Genomic DNA, 18,116 nt, shown 5'->3' on the forward strand with positions numbered 1-18,116 from the left:
TGTTTGCAAAGCACTGTGCGTGTTTACGATGCCATAAAAAGGCCGTGTAGCGTAATTAACCACAACATGCTTTGCATTTAAAGCTTTTGCAATGGACAAACACTTTGTGTCCGCTAAACCTTGGACTCCACTTCCTCCTGAACGCTTGGGACCTCAGAACTCCCTGTCCTGGAGGAAAGGAGCAGCCTGGGGACTGCTCTGTGCACCAGACACCAGAAATAAGCATCACAACCACGACTTCTGCACGAAGATAACAGAACCACCGAGCCAGAAGCCGCATCGCTGGGCAGTTTGGCTTGTAGTCAGTGCTTTGTGCATGTGTCTGATGGGCTGAGATAGGAGAAATCGCTGCAAGTATCCCGTAGTCTTCCTCTCAGCCTTGTAGTGTGATGCGTTTCTGGTTTTCTTTTGAGCTCCCCAGCAGCAATGGGTGTTTTCAGCTCTGCAGACCCTGTGTGTTTACATCTACTGCAGTTGTTTCCCCTCATTAAGGAAACCGGGCTGGCTCAGCGGCTTTTTTTGGGGGGGCTTTTCCACGAAATCCGCACAGATTCCCCAAGCTTTGCGCTGTAGTTTCCTAAGCGTACGGCGAGGGGATGTCCCTGCCGCCCACCACAACTAACCCAAGGCTTTCTAAAAGCGCCCCGAGCCTCCGACGAAGGAAATAAAGAGAGCCCGGGGCGGCAGCACCCGGCCGAGCCGCCTCCCGGGGGGGGCTGCGGGGAGGGAGGAGGCTCCGGGCCGGGCCGGGCGGGGGCGGGATCGGGGCGGTGGTGCCGGCTCCGCTCCGCGCAGGTTAAGAACCGCGTGGAGCCGCGGTGAGAGCAGAGAGAGCCGTGCTAAAAGCCGTGCCGAGCCGTGCCAGCATGGCCCAGCCCCGCTGCCGCTCCGTGCTCATCACCGGCTGCAGCCGGGGCATCGGGCTGGGGCTGGTGCGGGGGCTCGCAGCCTCCAGCCCCTGCCCCGAGTTGGTTTTCGCGACCTGCCGCTACCCCGAGAAGGCGCAGGTAAGCGGCAGGGGGAGGATGGGGATCACAGCCAGGAGCCCGGGCTGTGAAAGGAGCCGGGGTTGGGGTCGCGGAGCCGTCGCAAGGCTCCCGAGGGGAGCTCAAGGGAGCTGGGACCCCCCCGGGGGTTCCCGCAGCTGCAGCATCTCGCCCTGCGCTGGGTTTGCAGCCCCAGCCTCGGGGGGGACCTGCAGCCCCCAGGAGCCCGCAAATCGCTGCAGCTCCCCTTGCCTCTTCTGCCTGCCCTTCCCCTTTCCCTGCTGGACTCGCAACAACCGAAGAAGCCCAAATTGATGGCTTCACGCGCTCTTTTTGGCGGTGCCCTTCCCGGCCAGGTAGGGAGCAGCGCCTCCTGCCCGAGGTGGGTTCAATTCTGCTCCGTGCTGCCGGCAGATTCACTCGCGCTCCTTTCAGCCAGCCTTCCTCTCGCCACAGAAGGCAGCGATGTGTCGGGACTCCTCCTCCCTTTCCCCATCCCTAAGCTGTTACACGCGAATGTCAAACAAATAAAAAGCGCTCCCCAAACCTTCGGGGACAAGAGGATAACGAGGGGTTTTGGTCTGCTCGCGCTGTTGCGTCTCCAGCCTGGTCTTGGCTCTCCCCATTCAGTGCTGGGGCACGCAGGTATCGGCATCTTCCCTTCCTGGGAGTGCTCAAGTGCTCCGGAGCTGCAAGGATCTGAGCTGTCAGCTCTGCCCCTCTCAGCCCCCTTGTGCGTTGCTGCAGGAATTTGGCAGAATTGATCCCAAAAGCTCTGCTTCCGCAGGGTACCAGGCTGCCCTGGGAGAGGCGAGTCCCAGAGCCTTGCTGTGGGTTTTTCTCAGTGCAAACCGTGATCCCACCACGCCAGCACTAAGCACCACGTACCAATTTTACAGCTTTGCTGCCCAAAAACTTCAGCAGCAGGTGCAGAGGCTCCCGTTCAAGGCTGCTAGCACAGAGCTGGGCAGGTAGGGCCCACGGGCTGCCCACTCGGCCCCCCGGCAGCATCGTGCTGCTCTGCGGGCACGTACGAAACCGAAGGAAGAGGTCTTGGTCTTGTTCCTTGCTGCCAGGACAGCCCCTGCAGCACAAAGGCACAGTTTGGGCATTCCTGAATGGAACTGCCCCCAAAAGGTCCAGCAGGCTGCCTTTCCACTACTCGAGCTCCCGGCCGAGTACTGGCTCACGCTGTTTGCTTTTATCTCCTTTTACAAGGGCTGGCGTTTGTCCCAGCCGTGTTTCCTATCGGTGATTGCACAACGGCGAGGTGCAGTTGCGGTAGGGGAAGCTAGCAGGGACGTGTGACCTGCTGGGAGATAGAAATCTCCTTCGGGTGTTTGTTCTAAAGCTGCTTTAGCTGGTGCTGGGGGAGGATCTCATTCCCTTATTGCCCCTCGTGTCCAGCACTGATTTCCCCTTCGAATGATCTTGCATCAATTAGGTGGAAAACCTCAACAGCTCCTTCAAGAGGAAGAGCTTCCTAGGAAGTATTACACAGATAATATCTTAATGCAAGTTTCTACAATGCTTTTTTTATTTTTTGGCATTGCCAGTACGTAAAAAACCTTGAGCAGGAAGGCTGCTAGACCTGCACAGAAGGACAAAATAGTCTTCAAATAGTTCTTCCTGGAGTGCCTGGGGAGGGTCTGGGTGACTTCTTGCTTGCAGCAGGAGAAACCTGGAAAGTGCTGGCCTCTCACGGAGGCAGGAAGCTGGCCTGGGGCCACATTCCAGTAACCCCAAGTGGTGATCCTGCAGGCCACACGGGTGCATCGTAAGCTTTTTTGGTTGTTTTGTTTTTTTGGAGCAAGGGTTGTCCTTGGGGGCTCGGGGTGGGTTTTTGTTCTTTGTAAGGACCTCTAGGCCATGTGCTGTGCTTTGGCAGGACATCAATGGAAACCTCTGCAGCCAGCTGAAAGCATATTTCTAACAGATGGGTTTGGAAGCTCCACAAGGAAGGGAAATCTTTACTGAAGGTATTGCAGGCTCACTGCCCTTATCTGTCTCATCTGCAGCGCACAAAGCTGGCACAAAACCTGCTGACCTTCGGAGGTGTGCCCCCACCGTGCCACTAGTCCCTCTAACGCGGGGCGAGCACGGATGTGCTGCAGCCTCTGCAGTGGGAGCCTCAGCACCAGGCTCCGCCGACCTTCTCAAAGCCTGGAGCCACTTTGGCAATGTTGCTTGAGTGTGGTATAGTAAGAAAAGGTAAAGGTTCAGCACCTTCTTTTTCATATTTTTTTCCAGATAAAGCTTTTTGCCTTCACTGGCTCTCCGCTGAAATCCTCAGTGCATGTGCAATGGGCTTTGCCCCCTCCTGATCTGTTTGCTGCCCGTGCAGTAAAGTTGGGTGCCTTCTTCTTTCTCTGCACACCTGAGCTGTCAGTGCCTGCTCTGCCTTTTGACAGTGATTCAGGCTGTCAAATTTTGTTTTTTCCCACTTCTCCGTGGGCTAAGTGACTGTATGAAAAATCCTGCTTAGTATATGCACTGCTCTCTGTCCCAGATCAGAGGATGAACTCAGGGAACGGCAGCTTTGGGCAGTTCTCTTCAATTCTGCTCTCCTCTGGTTTGGTAGAATAAGATTCCCCTCTTGCAGGACGCAGGGAGGGGGACGGAGGGAAGGGCTGGAAAAAAACTTAAATAAGCCTCTTAAAAATAATCTCCCGATTTTTAGAGGAAAAGTGATTAAGCACGCTTAATTCCTGGCAAACTCGGTGCACGTCTTGGGGACGCAAATCAGCAGCAAACCCCCAGTAGCTGCCCGGAGAGCCTCGGAGCAGCGCGTGTGCCGTCATCCAGTGGAGTGCTCCAAGCAGACGGGAGCCCCCAGGGACCTGAGTGTAGGAAGAGATGCCGGAGAAGAGTCTGACTTTGCTCTCCTCCGCGTACTACAGCAGGCAGCGTGCCTCCCGTAACTTGCTAACCCTGGGATAATACTCAACAGCTGCAGACTTTTGCATGTGAGTCTGCTGGCAGGAGCTGTAACAAGTCGAGCTCTTGGGCTGAATAACTCCTAGGTGGCCTCCGCAGAACATTTGCCTAACAAATGGGCTTCAGATCACACGATAAGGCGCAGCAGGCCTGCAGGCGCATCTAGATAACCACCGCCCCTCCCTGAAAAGTCCCGTACTAGCCTCCTTCAGCCCAGCTTTGATTCTGATCTGCTTTTATTTGGGCTGTTCCAGTACTGAGAGTGGAAGCAGCGAGAAATCTCTTGCAAAATGATCCCCGTGTCCTGTCTTTGCGCTCCATCTGGACAAAAACCCGGCGCAGTTATTAATAAGCACCCCATATAGGATCATGGACCTATCTGTAATTCTCCAACCCTTTTTTTTTTTTCTTGCTCTTTCTTCCATCCTGCTTCCCCAAAAAAGTCTGAAAGCTCTGACCCAAAGCCCAAGACACCGAATGACGGTGTGGCCTCTGTTGTCCCCCTCTGCCCTGGTGAGGCATGGAAGGAATAAATGGCTTTTGAGGGAAGCGAGGTAGCTGAAGGGGTCCACATCCATGGTGTGACTCCTGGCGGTGCTCCCTGCCCTCAGCAGGGCTGCAGCTGAGCCTGGGACCTCGGGACAGGAGCACCTCGTGTTCCTCCTGCCATCCCGCAGCCCAGGCGTGCTCCCAGGTGAACAAGGACACGGTTCCTCACCGCTCCAGAGTCCTCTGCCGGGCCCTGGAGGACGGCCAGGGCTTAATGTGCTGCTTCCCTTCCTCTGAAGCAGGAGGTGGTGTCACTGCCAGTGCTGCGGCTGTTCCCTTGTCAGGCACAGAGCTCGCTGAAGAGCTTCTGCACACCGGCTCGGTCAGTTTTTTTTTTTTTCTCTGCTGCATGTTTTAGCCATGTGGTCTGCTATTGGGAAGAGCAGCTGAGCAATCTCTGGAGCAAGGCAGATCTGCTATATCAGGCAAAGGGGGTGTTCTTAAAGCCCTTCTAATTTTGGCTTATGGCAGCGGTTTGCGCTTCTTCCTACAGCCTTACCGTGGATTCGGGGCAGTCTGCAGCAGCTTGGTGTGAATTCTTCCATAATCAGGCAGGGAGCTGGCTGCACAATGTGATACTGGATAGCCTGGCTCACAGGGACGGGGCAAATACGATCCTCTTTGGCTCTGTCTGGAGTGACAAAACACCTGAGCACCCTCTGTACCCTCTACTCTGAGCACCTTTGTGACGGGACCACAAAGCTCCCTGCAGGCTGTCCTGGGCTGGCTTCATTGCTCCCAACTGGTCGAGCGTGGCCGGGCTCTTTCCAAGAGTTGTAACTGAAGTAAATAATGCTTTCATAAAGGAGGCAAAGTAAATCCTGCTGAATGACAAAGGCAACAAAACATCCTGATTGAAATCTAGCAGTCTGCACACTGATGAATCCGTATCTGGAGCCTGGAGTGCCAGAGGACCTTGTTTAAATTGGAGTGGGCTGACTCTTTGTTAATCGTAATTAAAATCAGCAAGCAGGAAACAACAGATGTTAATCACGGTTTGAATTTTTCTTGGAATCCCTGAGAGTTGATTCCCATGGGTAACTATTCAGGTACTGAACACTGCGAGAGCTACGAGGCTAAACGCGGGGCTGGGGGTGGCGTCGAGTGCTTTGTTTGTCAGCTTGGTTGTTTGAAATCAGCTCTCGCAGCACGGTAACTGAAAGAGACTTCACCTGGGATGTGAGGGCTGCACCCGCTGGCTCTAAACACAACTGCACAACCTGACATATCAAATGCAAGGTGCACGTGGGGCATTGCCCTTCTGGGTTGTATGGTTCTGCGAGGCTGTGCTCTGAGACCCTGCCTTCCCTGGGGCTTAACCTGCAACTCTTGCAGACGCCTTTGCTGTTTTTTTTTTCTTTGCTTGTTTGTTTTTAATGGGGGGAAAAGAAGGTATTTGATAGCTGACCACAGTGAGCTTTGTAAAAGCTTATCCCCTCGGTGGGAAGTCAGTAACGGGTACCTGCACGCACTGCAGAAGAATTTTCAGAGTGCTCTGGACACAGTTTTTTGATCTCTTAAATCAAAACTCCTTGGGGTGGGGGAAGAGGAGAAGCAGCACGCGTGGCTGGTGGTTTGGAAGGGCTGTAACAGATTGGAGCTGGCGTGGGGTTGTCCTCCTCCCTGCGCCTTTCTTCCAGGTACAGCAGGGAAAGGAATAGGCTTTCCTGGGAGTTTTAGGTTTCCTGACTGGATTTCTCAGCTCCTGCTCACATCAGGTGAGGCAGCACGCTGTACTTCTTGCAGACCGGAGCGTCTGAGTTAGCTTTGTGCCTGGAAGCTGCTTCTGCGAAACTTAAACCGCTGAAGTGGGAGTCGGTAGTTAACAAAGTAATTAACTAAATGGCAAAACGATTGCATTTTAAGCCTGATTTGCATGCAACAATTACAATGTTTATGCTTTGGAGAATTCATAATGCTGCAGTGTTTGGAGCTCTTAAGTGAAGACGGTTTACTCACTGCAGAAGCCTCTCAGTTGCTTTCACCGTACAAAACATCTTCTGGGGCCTTTCAGCGGAGGAAGTTTATCCTCTGCCCCGCAGTTAGTAGCTTGTTTCCATCTGACAGTGAAGCAAACCAGCTGCAAGTAAATGAACGAGTCCTGGAAGCCAGAACACTTCTGGAGTTTATCATTAGTTGATGCTGTCAAACTAAAGTCCAGTAGGCAGTCCAAAGCCACGTAATTATTGCAGACCTTGGCGTGGCAAAACTGTCGCATGCCTATCAATAAGCCAGATGGTGTGTCCTGGGCCTCTCAGCTGTGGAAACGTGCCCCATGAGGATGCAAGGATTGGAATATCCTCTGGTTTTGTTCCTGACTTGTTCCTCTTCCTTCCCTCTCCCCTAACTGCAGCCGTAGGCTGGCTGCGGAGGGAGGACAAGTTTTCTAAACAAGCCTGGGGGGAATGAAGAGAGCACGAAGCCGAGATAAAAGCTGTGATGTGCTGTAACATGACCAGAGGACATGGAGTCCCCGAGCATCTCCAAGTGGCAAAGAAGTGCTCTTTGAAAACTGGCCCTCCTGAGCCCTGTTCCAGAAGGGCTCCTAAAAAAGTGGATTTGCTCGAGCTGGAGCGTTTGGCCATGGCTGCTCCGTCTCCTAAACACAGCTGGGAGCATGGAGTCCATCTGTTACATCTGGCCACGCTTCCCACTTGGCTATATGGCACAGAAACCCAAGTATTCCAGCCTGGCCTATAAAATCCAGTTTGCACATGCCTTGTCCAGAAGCAACACTAGTAAAGTACCAATTTTCTCCAGGAATGCTGGTCATTCCCCTATGGCTTGCTCTGCTACTGAGAGGCAGTAGGCAGTGACTGAATTATTAATATCAAGCAGAAGAGCATAGTTCTCCTGGGCAGTTGCTGTGTGCATAACCAATTTCTTTTGTGCTTTACCTTCAGTTACGAGAGCTGAAGCTAAAGAGGGTGCTGGGAAACAGAATTTCAATGGGAAAATTGCTAGAAAACTCTTCCTGTAAACAGCGGTGCCAAATGGCTTTTTTTAAATAATTCCCATTGCCCTGAAGTGATGCCCAGCACCAGCTGAACTCCAGGAGAATTACGCTCCTCTTAGCAGAAGTGGGGAATTACTGGCTTGGCACACGGCCTGAGCACCGGATTTACTCTGGAACTGGCAGCGGTAACCACTCGATTGAAGACCTTTGGTTAGGCTGCAAACGTACCCTCTTGATGAGATGCATTTGAGACATGCTGGAAACTGAATGTAATTTAGCATGCAGGCGTCTTCACCAAGCAGGTGAAGAGTCCAGGTTCTTGCAGCAGTTGATCTTGCTCTTAGGAAAGCCGCTCAGCAGGTTGGAAAGCAAAACAGAGCCACTGCCTTCAGTCCAGTTATGAAATTAAATGGCAGTTACAGTTCTGGAGGTGCAGAACTCAAGCTATTTTATGTAACAGCTGTGGACATACACACAGAGAAGCTAACACAAATACTTTTTTCTTCCTAGGAGCTCCAGCAGCTTAGCAAGCAATACAGCAACATCAGGCTCCTCCAACTGGGTGAGTAAAGGGCTTAAGTAGAAGTATGTTCAACCAGGTCAGGTGAGTGCATCTTAAAGCACTGCTCTCCTGCATGATCTGTAGCTGTGCATGACCTCCAGCAGCTGAAAAGATCAATAACTTCACCTTCATCTTGAGATAACGCTGGGGAAACATAATCTGTGTAAATTTTCTGCGTGTAGTCTCCATCTCTGTGTGCTGCCTGAATGTCCCCATTCAGACTGTCTTAACTTTGGTTTAGCATGTGCTGTATAGTGCTAGACAGCATTTGAACCATTACTCACTCTTCACTGTAGCTGTTCTTGGCTCCTCTGTGCAGATGTGGTCTGTGAAAACAGCATCAAGAAAGTAGTCAAGGAAGTGGAAGAAATTGTGGGAGACAAAGGTCTGAACTGCCTCATTAACAACGCGGGCATTAACGTGCTTGCTTCCTTGGAAGAAGTCACAGCAGAGACGATGCTCACCATTTATGAAACCAATACAGTTGCCCAGCTGATGGTCACTAAGGTAAGAAACGGAGAGAAATGCTTCATCTATGGTACTGTAGAAGCTCTGCCACTAGTGAGCTGGACATGTAATGCAGCAATGACCGTCTATCTGCAATTCTTCACAGAGCAGAACTCGAGAGTCCGGCTTGCCTTGAACAGGCCAAGAGCAAGATGACCAAATTAAAACAACCTCTTGTTTTTACAGGCTTTTCTACCCCTTCTGAGGAAGGCAGCCCAGCTGGGCACAGGAATGGGCTGCCACAGAGCTGCTATTATTAATATGTCCTCTCTCGCTGCCTCCATGCAACTTGTCCAGGCAAATGAGATGTTTCTCAAGGTCTACCCCTACAGGATAGCAAAGGTTTGTATGATTCCCTGGGCTGTGCTCGCTGGGTGAGAGCAGGTCTGTGAGTTAAGGGCCACCCTGTGCTTAAGATGATGTGAGGTGTGCAGCACTTCCTGGGTAGGCTGACACAGGAGCTGTTCTTGTTCTTAATGTGGGTGGAAGTGGGGCTTGTGAAAACGGTACATCTGGAGCAAGCACGCCAGCTTCTTAAGAGCAAGCTTACACACATGCTCTATCCCTACACGGGTACAGATTCATTTCAGAGGGACTTGGTGTTCAGGGAAGAACTATGCCATCAAATGTGTGTCCTATTTTCTGTGCACCTCTCCATCCAAAGCAAGGTAGCAGACATGGAAAAACAAAACAAAACAAAAGGTGTGCTGACCTGTACGTTTAGTGAGGGGTGGAGTTTTTAGTTTTGTCACATCCAGAGACTGAGTTTGTATGAATTGTCAAGATCAAACGTACAGTTTCTCCTACACCACCTACTCATAAGCTGTTAACATGCTTGTTTTCCCTGATCAGAAGTAAAAAGCTGAATGTTTGTGTTGTGATTGTTGCAGAAAAACAGAGTCCTTATGTCAAGATTATTTTTCCACAGCTCCTTAGGACTTTCAAATGTTACTTTATCTTCCATCATAACTTAGTTTCATCTTTGGGCAGTAAGCTTATGATGACAGAGCTTTCATAATGCTTCTCTTATAGACATTTCTGAGGTTGAAGGCCCCACTAAGTCCAGATAAGTTACCATGACTGCTACTGCCACTCAATTTTTCAGGAGACATCTTGGTGGAAGGGAGGTGCTTAGCTTGGCTTAAGGTCTTACTGAAGGTTTGTAAACAGTATGTGCTAATAGATGGTTTCCACTCCTCTAGACTGCACTGAACATGATCACCAGGTGTCTTGCTGCAGACTTGAAGTCGGATGGAATTCTCTGTATTTCTTTGCATCCAGGCTGGGTTCAGACAGACATGGGTGGAAACATGGTTAGTGACATCTCTCTGAAAACATGAAAGCATGATTCCCTTGTTGTCCCAAACCCTGACCAACAACCTTCTGTACAGTATACACTTCCATGTGTTGCAGAGGCACACTATGCAACATGAAATACAACTGATTTGATCCTAGTAACTCTTACCTGCATTTGATTGTATTCTGATTGTATTCTCATTAATAAATCAATCCTGATTTGCTTTCCAGGCTCCTTTGCAGGTGCAAGAGACTATCCCAAGTATTCTCTCCGTTCTGGACCGTCTTGGTGAAAAAGATAATGGCTCCTTCCTGGACTGGCAAGGGGAAACTCTACCATGGTAGATGTACACAGTGTACTACAGAAACAGCATGTCAGTCACTATTCAACTTATGCCACTAATGTCTTTGTCTCCAGGGTTTTCTTATGTGCTAGTTGAAACATCCAGTCTGATATCCATCCTCTCTCTAGGTGTATTTGGAAAGGCTTGACTCTTCCTTGGTATTGCTACTGCTCTGTTTTAATGCTTCCTGCAAATGCTACTGTGTTCTTAGCGATGGGTCTCTCCTGGAACCACCTAAAATAGATTTAAAAACTGCAAGTTAAATCCAGGGGTTGGTTCCTCTTTGCTTCCAGAACCATAGCGAGCCTCTCTCTCAGCAGAAGTCACTGATCTGCCCTCAGGCCTGACCTGACATTACAGGCTATTGGATTCCAGTATGTTCAATTTGCTGGAGGCATGTCTCTGGAAAAGGTCCTCCGGTTTCGTCCAGTCCTAAATGAGCCAAGGCTGAAATTGCCCAGTCCTGAACTACGTGAATTTGGTACCTCTGTAAGCTCCTCAGCAGCTTCCAAGCATCTCCAGGCTGCTTGCACCAGGCACATGCTTTGTTCCCAGTGCGTGACTAACATCCTGATATTGGGGTGGGAATGTGGTTTTGTATATAAACTTCTGAAGTGTCTTCAATAAAGTCTTGTTTAAACAGATTACCTGTTTACTGAGCTACTTCAGTTAATTCCTCTGCATGTAGGTCTCTCTTCCCTGACCAGAGATCTGTGCTTTCAGGCAGAAAGTCTAACCATTGCTGTCTCCTTCAGGCTAGATGGGTTTAATGTGGGGGAGCACACCTGAGACTGAGGCAGCCCCTCATTCTGGTCTGAAATCCCGAAAGCAGCTGGTGAAAAGATCTCTGTGTTCTGGCTGAGGTAGGGATGAAAGCAACAAGTTCTTTGAAGTCTGGGATTGGCTTCAGCATCGCTCCTTCATGCCAGCTGATTACGTGCTTTCATGCTGTGCCAAGATGGCAGGTTCTTGTGCCCAGAGAAGACAAACAAGAGCGAGGTAAGTGGGAGAGGCAGGCGTGGCCATTCCTGGACAGCAGCCACCCTCAGATGCATCTCAGGGTGTGTAGGGGAGAGGTGTCTGGCCTCATCTCCCCATCCCTGTGGTGACAGGGACACAAAGCCTCCCTGTAACAGCTCATAGTTACGTCCTGCTCTGACCTATTTCTAGCAAGGTGTGCTATCCCCAGGCAGGTGAGCAAAGCACCATGCTCTCCCCTCACCTGAAAGCCACCGATTTCCCTCAGAGCGTGACTGTATGGTGAGCACAAACAGCTCAGTTTGGAGGCTGCTGCTTAGTTTGAACCAAACCTCAGAAGAGGAGCTGGTGTGCCTCCTGCGGGCAGGAGACAGTGAGGAGGGGACGGCTGAGGGGAAGGGGACAATTGGAGGGAAAGGGACAACTGAGGGGAAGGGGACAACTGAGGGGAAGGAGAGTGCTTGTTTGCAACTGCCTTCGGTCAGAACCATCACAAATGCTTTTTATTCCGGGAGCCGAGCGCCCTGGACATCCAGTACACGCTCACTTTCCCTCTAAAGCCCCACAGCCGCCATTTCCCTGGGATCCCCTCACGAACCCCCGGCGGGCGCCATCAGGGGGCGCTGCCGCGGCCGGCCCCGGAACTTCCGAGGCGGCAGCGGGCGGGGATGGTGAGTGATGGCGGCCCGGGGCCGAACCAGGGACTGGGACCCGGTACTGTGGAGCCCGGTGTGAGCCGAGCCCCGGCCCCGGGGGCTGTGGAGGGCAGGCTGCCCGGGGGGCTGCGGATCCCTTCCTCACAGCCGCAGGGCAGCGGGCGCCTGTGGTGCGCTCCTGGTTTGTGCCGTGGGAGCAACGCCTCGGCGCTGAGGTGGAAGCGGGGCTGGAGTTGCCTGATTTTTGCAAGCTGAAATAGCAGGGGTTTGGGTTAAAAACACGGGAAATCGGCAATATGGGTGCTTGGGGGTCGGGGCCCTCCGGCAGAATCCAGCAAGGCGTTGGTAAAGCAGGGGGTGCGCAGAGGGCCTCAGCTCACCTGCTGGGGCTGTGGGGTTAAATTTCAAAATTTTACTTAAAAAGTTGAGAATTTTAGTCAAGAAATTAAGTTTTCAAAGTTAAGTTTTCAAAGTGTGAGGAAAACACGCTCGCTTCATTGAATAAACGTTCTTGTTTTGGCAGTCATTACTGGGGCTGACAGAGCGGCTGAAGTGAAAAAAAAATGTTAATATCCCAGCTGACGTCCAGGTTACTGAAGGCTTCCCGAGTTGCAGGTAAATGGGCTGTGCAGACTGGCTTTTTGGTTGTTTTTTGGGGTAATTGGTCTCCCAGAAAGTTATTTTCCTGCAAGTGGGGCAGGAGCGGTGAGGCTGTTGGTTGAGTCAAGGGGTTGTGGTGTTTCTGCTTCTGTGCCTGTTCTGTCAGGGTTGTGTAGCTCTCATTTGACTTCTGTTAAGCTTAGGAGGATGATTCTTGGCAGCAGAAAAGCTTAATACAGAGAACAGGTCCCATCCGTTCTGAATTGCACTTAACGCTACACGGTAAAATATCGTACTGTGTAATTTTAGTGGATGTAATGTAGTTAAGTCAAATTAAAGAGTGCTTTCTTGCTTTTATGATGGGAATTTATTTGTTTGTAAGTAGCTTCCTTTATTATGTTATTTTGGTTGTAATTGTCTGGTAGATCTAGAGCTGGGCAGAGCTTTTGTTGAAGTGTTTCTAGAAAGTTCTGCCTCCTAAGTGAAATTCTTTTCTCTCAAAGGCCACCTTTTGCCAAGGTCAGTGTCTTCATTTCTTTGCTATCATTCAACATCTGTGAACTATAGCACGCAGCCCTCTAATAAGAATGGAGCCCAGCCTCAGCGGTGGCATGCACTGGACCCTGAACTGGAAGAGATGCTGGTCCCCAGAAAACTCTCCATCAGCCCCTTAGAAAGCTGGCTGACAGTTAGGTACTCCCTTCCTAAAGCAGAAGTCGTTAATGCTCAGGAAGAAGCAGGCTATGAACCTCTCCAGAAATATGACTGTCCCCCATCTGCTGAGGGAGCCGATGTGGAGGAAGGGGAAGGAACACCCAGCAGCACGGTTCAGTGCAAGAACGTGCTGGAAATTCGCAGAAGGAAAATGAATCGACACAAGTTCAGAAAGCTGCTAAAGCGAAGGAAGTTTATACGGAGGAGGATAAAAGAAGGTCGCAAGAAGAAACGTCAGGTAAGCTTCGATTGAAGAAAACATCTTAATTTAAATGAACACCCTTCTCAAACTGCTTTCTGTTCAGGTATTGGATGATGTTCTTAGGTGGAATTGAATTGTAGAGAAGTGGCATCAGCTCCGAGAAATGTAGCTTAAGTTAATTCCGTATTTACTGGTCCAGGAGCATTTTCTGATTTGCTGGTTTGTGTTTTACCTGTACGTCCTCAAAATCTATAATTTAGAATATTTCCGTGCTGGTAAGCAGATGTGTGAATAACTCAGAAATATCTCTGGCTAATGGGAGAAGAACTTTTGCGTTTGTGTGAAAGATTAATTTATGTGGTTGTATTATATCAGGAAGTCTGGTTTAATCTCAGCTGCCTAGATAAAAGCATTTAATTTTTGCGCATAGGTTCTCTTTGGGACACTTGGGCGATGACTGATTACTTGAGTGCTGCATCTGAGCCGTTACCATTCTCTCTCTTCTTCCTCTGTTTTAGGTAAAATTTGAGAAAGACTTGGAGCGCATCTGGAAAAGAGCCGGTTTGAAAAATCCTCCAGCAGGATGGCAGACACCCAAGATATTTCTGAAAAGTTCAAAGCGATAATAACACTTGTAATGAGTTTTCACGTGTAATTGTAATTAAAAATACATATATATAAGTAAGCAGACTTCTTTTAACCTTTTTCTGAGTGCGTTAGGATTAGTAGGAGGTTGCTTTGAGTCTTGATGAATGGTTTTCCAACGGCAAACCTGACAGCAGTGTGCTTTTCCTCCCCAGGAGAATGGTGTGAACCCTTGTGTGGTGACTTGGCAGCGCTGTGTGCAGTCCAGTGCTGCTGCTGCCAGCTGTACTGAGCAAAGATACCTTAGTCCACAGCTGAATTTGTGAAGTTGCTCTTTAGGATTAGACTGAGTAGTGCACTGTTAAAAACAATCGGTTGTGGGAGAGGCAGTAAGTGAAAGACCTCTTCTAATTGTTAGTGTAGTCCTAAAGGACACCAGCAGTTTGAAAAATTCTTTTCAAGTGGCATTCTTTCGTAGGCTTGCTGAAGAAGGGCTGATGCTTGTAAGTGAAATGGGAGTTGGATCAGAATCCCATAAAATATTTCTGCAAAAGAGTTACCCGATATCTCTGCGTGCATGTGTTTTACGGACATTGCATGAGCATCCTTAAAAGGCAAATTTATTTTTTCTGTTCTGTAGTCCCTAATAAAAAAAAAGTTATTTTTCTACGACTGACCCCTGTCAAACAGAACATCCAGGTATTGCTATCAGTAAAAGTTCAATGCTCGTTACTGAGTAATTACCAAAACTGCTTTGTACCTGAGATAACCCGGTTGTGATCAGCTGTTTTGACATGTCTGAAAGGAGCCATGAAATCTGGAAAAAATATAGATGTTTATTTTAAACCCTGTCAGGGGGCTTCATATCTTACTTCTGTGTTGGATTCTGCTTTTGATGTTTTTTTTTGGGACAGTTAACTTGTGTTCTGCGGATTGAGTTCTTCCCTGCCCCTGGTTAGATGAAGTGCACTGGGCTCTGAGAGAAAGGAAGGAAAAATGAATTCCGTGGGCTCTTCATCCTGCAGCATGCAGAGGAGCAAACTTGAAAATTTATTCCCTTTTATCTGCTAGGAGCAGGACACTTGGCTAAACTGAAAGGGAAGAAAAACTGTTCGATGGAATTTATTGCGATGAGGTGAAGTTTAATCTCACCGTGGAAGGACAGATGGCACACAGTGAACATTTCTGGGGCTTTCTGCTGTTCTTGTCGCTAGATGGCAGTAAATCAAAGCCTCTGAAACTCCTTTAGCAACTGTTGGCAGAAGCCAGCTGGATCTTTCTGTAGGTATTTTAAGGAGAGGGGGCATGCATGTTTAAAAATTGATTAATCTTGCTAGAAAACTACTGGCATTCTGAAAACTGTACTGGAGTCCTATAGAAACATGTGGCTAGCAGATTTTTACATTTTTTTTTCCAAGCTATATGTTAACAGCAGGCGATTTTGATCAAAGACTTAAAAAGATGTTCCTTCCTCCTCGTGCTTTAAATAGGCTGCAGTTGCTTTTAACCAAGAGCAGTAGGACTCTCAGCTTACTGCCAGGATTTCAGGGAAGAGGAGAAAGCCGTGCACCTTCAAAACTCCCCAGGCAAAGAAGATGGAGTGTTGGTTCTGGCTTACAGGTTTGTAAGATATGCAGAGTGTTTCTAAAATACCAGTACACATTCCCTGCTCAGAGGTGCATCAAGAAAGGCTGGGGCATGATCTTCTGGTGCTCGTTAACTATGGTGATGATTATATTATAATAGGGTGCTTCTGTGGTGAATTGCAAGTCTCCTCTAAGTAGTTTATTAAATGGCATTCTCTCTAAGTAATAGTCCAGTCCTCCAAATGGTAGTCTGCCAAGTGTAGCCACTGCTTTTATATATCTATTAGACGTAATTACGCAACCACGCAGAGAAGTCTGGAGCTACTGCGTAGTTTAGAAAAGTGTCTGTAACTTCCACCCATGATTTATTGCCAGCCTTAATCACAGAAATGCTGTTTTCCCTTTTGCTGAAGGATGTCAAAGCACGTCTCAGGATTTGTATTTTCATGTGGCAGATCCTGCAAAGACCCTGTTGTACGTGGAACTAACCAGGTACTGTACACCGGGGTTGTATCAGCGTGCTTGAGCTCTCTGTGACCACAGGATGCAATTTCCAACTCTCATTTCACTGAACAGAGAGGGTCAGAGAGGAGGAAGCTGTACCTTTTTTTTCTGTAGGGGGAGCAGTAGCGCAGAGTATGCTGCTCACAAAGCTTTGTTAGGAGTTGCTGATGAAATATGTGCCTACTTGCACGCTTACCAGTGTATACATGTATGTGCCTACGTAGCTATGGTAAAAAGAAAAAAAAGGTCTTAAACAGGAAAGACTTGACTTACCATTGTCAACATGTTTTAAGGCTCCTTCATCTCCTTATTACTCTGCTGTTCTGAGAGGAAGTGTTTGAAAGTCAGCAGCAGGTTGCTGGAGGAATTTGTGCTCTGCATTACAGAGAGTGGAGATACCCAGTGGGTATGGTGATTTTATGTTTGAAACTGCCTGACAGTTACTGGTCTGGGCAGATCCCTTGAAATTGGAATATGAAACCAATTACACTCGTGCTTACACTCCCTAATTCTTGGATTGCATACACTTAAGGACAGGCAGCGAGCTCAGTTAGCTGAGCACAACGTCCAGCTTGGTAGTTGTATCACAGCAGTCGGGGCTGTGCTGAGATGAGTTGGCTCTAACGTAGGAAGTCAGCTCGTTTCAGCAGGGCCGAAAGTTCTGAATTTTATTTTTGCCAGTCAAAGCATCAGGCTGAAAATTTAAGCAGGCAACATCCTCCCTTTTGGAAAGGGCAAAACCAAAACCCAGCAACGTGATGATGCTAGCAGGGTTCCAACAAATGCGTGGCAGAAATGCCATCTCCTGGTAGTGTGAGCAAATGAAGGGCACTGGAAAACTCTAGGTTTTAGTTGTCTCCTTGACCTGGATGGTAAGGTTTCTCACTAGGGTGGGAATTAAATACATTTTAAGGAGCCTTCTCTGGAAAATGCATTGTTCAGTTGCATCAGTATGAACTCCTGACGTTTTTCAGATGTTTCTGGACATTAACAGCTCTTTCATCCACACAAATGAATTCAGTATAAGTTAGGAATAGCAAGCAGTGAGGTTTTTATCTAACCATGCTCAGCCTTCTGAGCGCACCGGAATTACGCCAGTTTTCACAGTTGAGGCTTGATTATTCAGGCTGGGACCTGCTAGCCCGATGTTTATGGGTATCTGACAGACAAAACCCCTTTCAGGGAGTGAAGAGCACTTTGCTCCTGCTGTTCCCTAACCGCCTGAGGTTGCCTGGTTATTGCTGAGCAGGAGCAGTGTCTTCGCTCCGGTGAGCTAACACCAAAGTTCGATGGGACACTGTCAAAACATTACCTAGGATAAACTGATGTATGTACCTTGGCTTCAGTAACTGACCTGGTCCTTTTCAAAACACGAGGCCAGCTCTGTTTTAGTGGGTGTGAACCCCAGTCCCTGTCTTCCAAAGATAATAAAGCCCGCGTGTTTATTCTAGCTGAAAATCTGGCTGAAGTAATCTCACTGATCTTGCAAACAGCACCTGTGGATAAGTAAAACTACCTCTTTTCTTTTCACCATTCATGCTGTTCTGCTGTTGGCATTTCTGCTCAGACTGCGAAAACATCCTGCTTTGGGTTCACTTCAGCCGAGTCTGCTCAGCTGCCCTCCAAAAATAACAGCACTCTGTGCTTCACCTGCAGCCCTGAGCTTTGCAGAACTGAAATGGTTCTGAAGATTGGGTTCTCCCATTCCCGCTGATTTAAAAAAAATAAAATAATTCAGTAACTGCAGCTGTTGTAGACATCTGAGCTAGCTTTAAGCAAACAGCGTGCTGGCTTTCCTGTGGAGGCGGCCCTTCTTGCTTGTCTTTCCCTGTAAAGGAGAACTGAAAGAAGGAGTTGTGTGAGTCAGAGAATTTAAGAACATCTTCTGATACAGCACTTGTGGCAATTCCCTGAAATAAGTCTGAGTTTTGTAGTCTTGCTCACTGCGTGGTCACCAACACATCTTCCCTGTGCTGTGCTTATTCCCACAAAACTTGTAAGAGCTATAAAATGATGAGACTTGCTCCCTTCTCTCAAATGTAGCCGAGGTTGGCTGCTCAAAATAACAGGAGGGAGGAGGAGGTTGAGTGGACAGTGAGATCTGCACTCATGGAACTGCAGGTGCCATGCTTCCCTAGGAAACGTGGCTGAAAT

At 48.8% G+C, this 18,116-nt stretch overlaps 2 protein-coding genes across 5 annotated transcripts; both read left to right on the forward strand.

Moving 5' to 3' along the window:
• The first annotated feature begins 735 nt into the window (after window positions 1–735).
• On the forward strand, window positions 736–10,781 carry LOC137843482 (C-signal-like). The gene is made up of 6 exons (XM_068658765.1): window positions 736–1,007; window positions 7,939–7,990; window positions 8,310–8,497; window positions 8,684–8,839; window positions 9,700–9,810; window positions 10,025–10,781. Exons 1-6 carry the CDS (start codon window positions 867–869, stop codon window positions 10,136–10,138), a joined length of 762 nt encoding a protein of 253 aa, XP_068514866.1. The 5' UTR covers window positions 736–866; the 3' UTR covers window positions 10,139–10,781.
• Window positions 10,782–11,661: 880 nt separating this feature from the next.
• On the forward strand, window positions 11,662–13,977 carry AURKAIP1 (aurora kinase A interacting protein 1). Of its 4 annotated transcripts, none has more exons than XM_068658767.1 (4): window positions 11,662–11,786; window positions 12,295–12,386; window positions 12,875–13,323; window positions 13,806–13,977. In XM_068658767.1, exons 2-4 carry the CDS (start codon window positions 12,335–12,337, stop codon window positions 13,911–13,913), a joined length of 609 nt encoding a protein of 202 aa, XP_068514868.1. In that variant the 5' UTR covers window positions 11,662–11,786; window positions 12,295–12,334; the 3' UTR covers window positions 13,914–13,977. The 4 variants fall into 4 exon arrangements, with proteins under 4 accessions (XP_068514868.1, XP_068514871.1, XP_068514869.1 ...); XM_068658770.1 differs by lacking the exon at window positions 11,662–11,786 and adding an exon at window positions 11,794–11,941; XM_068658768.1 differs by lacking the exon at window positions 11,662–11,786 and adding an exon at window positions 11,795–11,952.
• The last annotated feature ends 4,139 nt before the right edge of the window (window positions 13,978–18,116 follow it).

This window comes from Anas acuta, chromosome 22, assembly GCF_963932015.1.
Source record: "Anas acuta chromosome 22, bAnaAcu1.1, whole genome shotgun sequence".
In the NCBI taxonomy this organism is placed as follows: Eukaryota; Metazoa; Chordata; class Aves; order Anseriformes; family Anatidae; genus Anas; species Anas acuta.